This window comes from Myotis brandtii, unplaced genomic scaffold, assembly GCF_000412655.1.
Source record: "Myotis brandtii unplaced genomic scaffold, ASM41265v1 scaffold390, whole genome shotgun sequence".
In the NCBI taxonomy this organism is placed as follows: domain Eukaryota; kingdom Metazoa; phylum Chordata; class Mammalia; order Chiroptera; family Vespertilionidae; genus Myotis; species Myotis brandtii.
In genome coordinates, this window is record NW_005364954.1 from 1460642 (window position 1) to 1465715 (window position 5074).

General features: G+C 50.5%; 1 protein-coding gene across 2 annotated transcripts in view; it reads left to right on the forward strand.

The window, feature by feature from the left end:
• The window catches only part of ADCY8 (adenylate cyclase 8 (brain)), a 141309-nt gene that overhangs the window by 121856 nt on the left and 14379 nt on the right, over positions 1-5074 (forward strand). For both annotated transcript variants that reach the window (XM_014544993.1, XM_005872786.2), the window contains exon 12: positions 543-621. In XM_014544993.1, the coding sequence (XP_014400479.1) occupies positions 543-621 (79 nt within the window). The remainder of the gene's footprint in view (positions 1-542; positions 622-5074) is intronic.

Genomic DNA, 5074 nt, shown 5'->3' on the forward strand with positions numbered 1-5074 from the left:
CTTCCACAAAATACCACGTGTGGGTGCGCATGTACAGTGCGATTGAAACTTCGTGGCCCATGCGCAGAAGTCGGTATTTTGTGGAAGAGCCACACTCAAGGGGCCAAAGAGCCACATGTGGCTTGCAAGCCGCAGTTTGCCAACCACTGGCCTAGGCTGTACTTTACATCCCCATGGCTATTCTACAACTACCAATGTGTACTTCTCAATCTCTTCAGCTTTCACACTCAGTCCCCAGCCCCTCCCCGCTCTGGCAGCCACCAGTCTGTCTCTGCATCTGTGAGAGATGACATTATACATGTGAGCGCACTGTCTGAGTGCTAGACTCCACAGGCTTCCCCCAGGTGTGACCTAAGAGACCTCGTGCCTTTGGGGGCCAACGGATTTCTGAATTAGCCTAAGTGGAACCCCCCACCCCCAGCTGCCTCTATGAACTAGCGGGTGCTCTTTCTTTTAATGCTGCTCCTTTCTGAGCCTCAGTTTCCTATCGCGTGTCCCTGAAGTCCCCTCATGGTTGCCATTTGCATTTCTTCTTCCAACAGAGATTTCCTGGGGACCAAGGAGGCGTCGCTGCTGCTGATGGCCATGTTCCTCCTCGCTGTGTTCTACCACGGACAGCAGGTAATCTGACCTTCTGCTCGGCCTGCCTTTGGTTGCCTGGCATCTCCCGCTGTCGTAAAGCTGGCTCTTCTTTGCAGCACATGACTAGTAGCTGCTCGCAGCAAGCTGTGATTCCCAACAAATCAATTTCTAATATAGGCCACTTCATAAAACACGAAGCTGGAGAAGATGGTAAACAATACGGCTTAAGGATAGCTCTTTCAAAGAGACCATTGTCCTTAAAACAAAACAAACAGACAAACACAGAGCTTTTGATTTCTGCTTGAGGGAAACGGATCTCTCCCAGTTCCATGGCCTGGATGAAATTGTGACTATCAGAGCTGTGCATGCAGACACTTGGGTGCCAGACCAGCTGAGCCGGGGTTCCCATCCCGCCTCTGCCTCTCGGCAGCTGGTGGCCTTGGGCGTGTTGCTTATCTCCCTGAGTCTCAGTTTCCTCATTTCTAAAAAGGTAGGAACACCTAAGCAGGGCATTTGGAAGAATCATTTATTATTGGGCAGCGTTTTGCTCATGGCCTTACGTAACCATAGGAAGTGCTTCGTCACTGATGTGTCCCGAGTAGATAAAGCGCCTACCCGAATGATGCCACTTCCCTCTGAGCCTCTCCTCTGCCAGGGTCTGGGGGGCACTGTGCATAGCACTGTCCAGAACCCCATCCCTGGCCCCAAGGTTCCAGTCTCTCAGAGGAGAGCAGCCCCAAATAGTAATGCCACGGGGGCATGTGCCAAGTTGAGAACAGGCTGTCCAAGGACCTCAAGAGTCGGAGGGGCGAGAAGATATTCTGCATGGGAGCATCTCAGCAGGCTTCACCTGGTGTCACCTGCTGTCCCCGTAGAACTTCTCCATGCAAACCGAGACCATGGACGCGGTAATGTCATCCCTGGGGGATTCCCACCCCCTGCAGAGCCACACCCTGCCGGCCCATGCTCCCCTCTGGACTCCTGTCCGTCTTTCCTTGGTCTGTGCACACTTCCAAAAAAGTAACCAGAAAGCAAAATAAAACAAAACAAAACAGAAGACGTCAGCTAAAGCAGAAATAGAAACAGATCACTGAGAAATCACCATGGGAACGGGGAGGCAACGAACCCTGAGAAGCCAGGGATGAAACAGCCCAAACCTCAAGAACCTAGAGCTGTTTGCCATAAAGGGGGTGGTGAAGTGCAGTCAAGGGGGAGGAAAGAGAGATATAAGCTTGGCGAGCAAGACAAGGGGGGAAGGGTTCACAGGTACCGAGTTCCTACTAAGTGCCTGGCTCTTACCTCCACTTCTCATTCACTCACGCACCCGCGCCCTGCGATGGCAGTGACTGTCAATCCCGCTTCACAGATGAAGGAAGCAAGAGAAGCAGACTTCCAGCCCAGCCCTGCCTCCCGAGCCCACCCTTCCCACTTCCTCAGCTGGAGGAGAACAGAGAGGACGTGTGTGCATAGCAACACAATGGTGGTGGGGGGAGGGGCAGGGGGTGCATCCCTGCCGTAAGACTCCAACTTGTTTTTCAATTTTAGCTGGTTTGATGGTGAAACCATAAGCCAAATGTCAAAGTCTAGCCATTCCCAGAATCCCCAGATTTAGCTCTCCTGGACTGGGCTGTCTGTGAGAGCTGGGTCGTGTCTGCCACATCCCAATGGATTCTGGTTTCGGGGGACCACTCCTGGGGCTCACATGCAAGTGGCAACCCACTGGAGGGCTATGGAGCCACAATCAGACAAGGCAATTCTACGGAACACCATACCCACTCCGTCAGCCAGGATTTAAGGCGACAAGTGAAAACCCTCAGAGAGAGCAAGTTCCAAGCGGGGGGCCTCAATCCGCAAAAAGAAAGACGTTCCCGTCTCCTCCGCCACCTTAAGGCATGACTGGGTGCCCTGTCGTACCCCTTCCTCAGTCCCTTTCTAACATTCTAACATTCCGATTTAATTTATTCCACTCTCCACGTGTCCCGGGCACACAGGTAACCTAAGCCCATTCAGAGTGTGTATAAAGTAAGAGTATAGAAGTGCAGCGAGGGTCTGAGTAAGTGACTTCCGATAGTGTACTTTTTTAACATTCCGAAGACTTTGAAATGACATAATCACAGCCCATAACTGCAGCAGGTACAGGCACAGGCTTGGCCAGGGCCAGATGAGATTCAAACCCCAGCTGTGTGGCTTTCAGTCCTTTACTCAACTCTGAGCCTGTTTCTCACCTATAAAATGGGTGTGATCATAATATACAGGGTTGTTATAGTTCTTTTTTTTTTTTTTTTTTTTTTTTTTTTTAGAGGGGGAAGAAGGGAGAGAGACAGAGAGTCAGAAACATCGATGAGAGAGAAACATCGATCAGCTGCCCCCTGCACATCTCCTACCGGGGATGTGCCCGCAACCCAGGCACATGCCCCTGACCGGAATCGAACCTGGGACCCTTGAGTCCGCAGGCCGATGCTCCATCCACTGAGTCAAACCGGTTTCGGCTGTTATAGTTCTTAATGAGATTGTAACTATAACATACTTATCCCAGCACTTTGCACACAGAGTACATGCTCAAAAGTCATGAGCTATGCATGGTTTGCTTTGGAAACAAGCCTCTGAGACAAACAAGGAAAGGATTGTTATCCATCTGGTCCCCAGGCAGGAGCAGAGACTCAAGTCACTCGAGGTCACAACGCCAGTAAGGAAAGCCAGACAGACACGGGCGTGTTCCCGCTCCACCCGCGTGGCGCCTGCCTGGCTGCTGGAGGAGGCTTCCCGCAGAACGACATCGGTTCAGGTGTCACCCATTCGTAGCACCTGTCGGGCCCCGTCCTTCCGGATCAAGCCTGCCCATTCCTGGGTCTGCTACCTGCTTCCGCCGGTTCCCCTTGGTGACTCAGGCCCCCTGTGTTTGTTGACAACGCCCACTGGTGCCTGGTACTCAGCAGCCTCCCGGTGGGAGCACTGTAATGACACATCTCCGGAGAGACTGGGCGATCATATAATAGCTGAATAGTTGGAGAATGCCATCTTACACGTATGTGAAAGCGATATGCCCAACCCTTCCTCCTCCTCCAGGCAGGAGAATGCTCTGCAGGTTGGGCAGGGAGAGCAGGCATCCCACACCTCCCACCTCGGCCTCATTCACCTGCAGCTGGAGGTTTGGGCTTTGCCTCACATCTCCATTTATGGCCGAGGAAGCCACACCTGGGGGCAGGGACTACTGAGGTCATGTCTCCAGGCGCTCACTCACTCCTGGGCCTGATACAGACAGGCAGTGGGATTGTGCGGCTCGGAGAGGAAGAGTCAATCTGGGGACCGTATATTCTTAAATCTGAGTCCCGGCAGTGCCACTGGAAGAAAGGGGACCCTGAGAGACTCAAGCTCCAGAGCTGTCATTTAATAGATAATAGTTATCTATATGAGTTAGACAGCAGCTGAGTGAGGTCACATATATAGAGTGTAGAGGTAAGAGCCACAGCTTGGCGTCAAACGCCTGTAAGCTTCGGAGTCTTGCGACATAAGCTCAGTAGGTTCTGGTAATCTCCTTGCTTTCTGATGTGAAAAGATGTTCCCGGCTTGCACATTTTCTCCCCTAGGTTTCAGCCATGTGATTTTGGTAGGAATTGGTATTTTGAAACCCAATCTGGACCCTGGGAGTGCTTGTTGCTGTGGGGTTCTCACTGTCTCTCGGCCTTCACTCCGGGGGGCGGAGCTGGGAGATATACATCCATATCATGCGCGCACAGGGCCACTCACTTCACAGGCAGGACATGTGCTCTGACTTAACCTCATCTATCTTACATCTGCACCTCCTTTTTCCCTCCCCCAAATTCCAGTTCTCAGTGACACCAACGCAAACGCTCATTTGCGTTCTCCTCCGTTCGCATACAGTAGTCTAAGTGGTAATTCCACAAACACTACCAGCTGCAGTAGGATGGTTGTAAACAGTTTTAAGATTATTTTTAAAGGCTTTTTATTGATGTTTAGAGAGAGAGGAAGGCAGAGGAAAAGACAGAGAGAAACATTGATGTGAAAGCAAGACATCCATCGGCTGCCTCTTGCACATCCCCAACTAGGGATCGAGCCCACAACTCAGACATGTGCCCTGACCGGGAATCGAACCCGGGAACTTTTCGGTGCATGGATGAACGACACTGAACCAACTGAGCCACACCGGCCAGGGCTTAAGTTTTTTAAGCTCTCTTCATCCTCGGAGTATTTCCCTCTATGAACGTGTCATCAAATCCTTGTGTTCGGAGAAATTTGGATTTCTCTTCCCCATGTGGTTTTACGTGTAGATTCATTTGCTTAGTTGTGTTTGTTTTTACAGAGTTTTAAAAATCCATTCAGTTTTATACTTAAGTAAAATATTTCCGTGATGCAAAAGTCAAGTTTGTAAAACAACATATAATATTAAAAGTTTGAATTCTATCCCTTTTCCTCCACTTTTTTCCTCCCTTCTTCATCTCATTGGTAATGATTTTTTTAGACTTCAATTTTT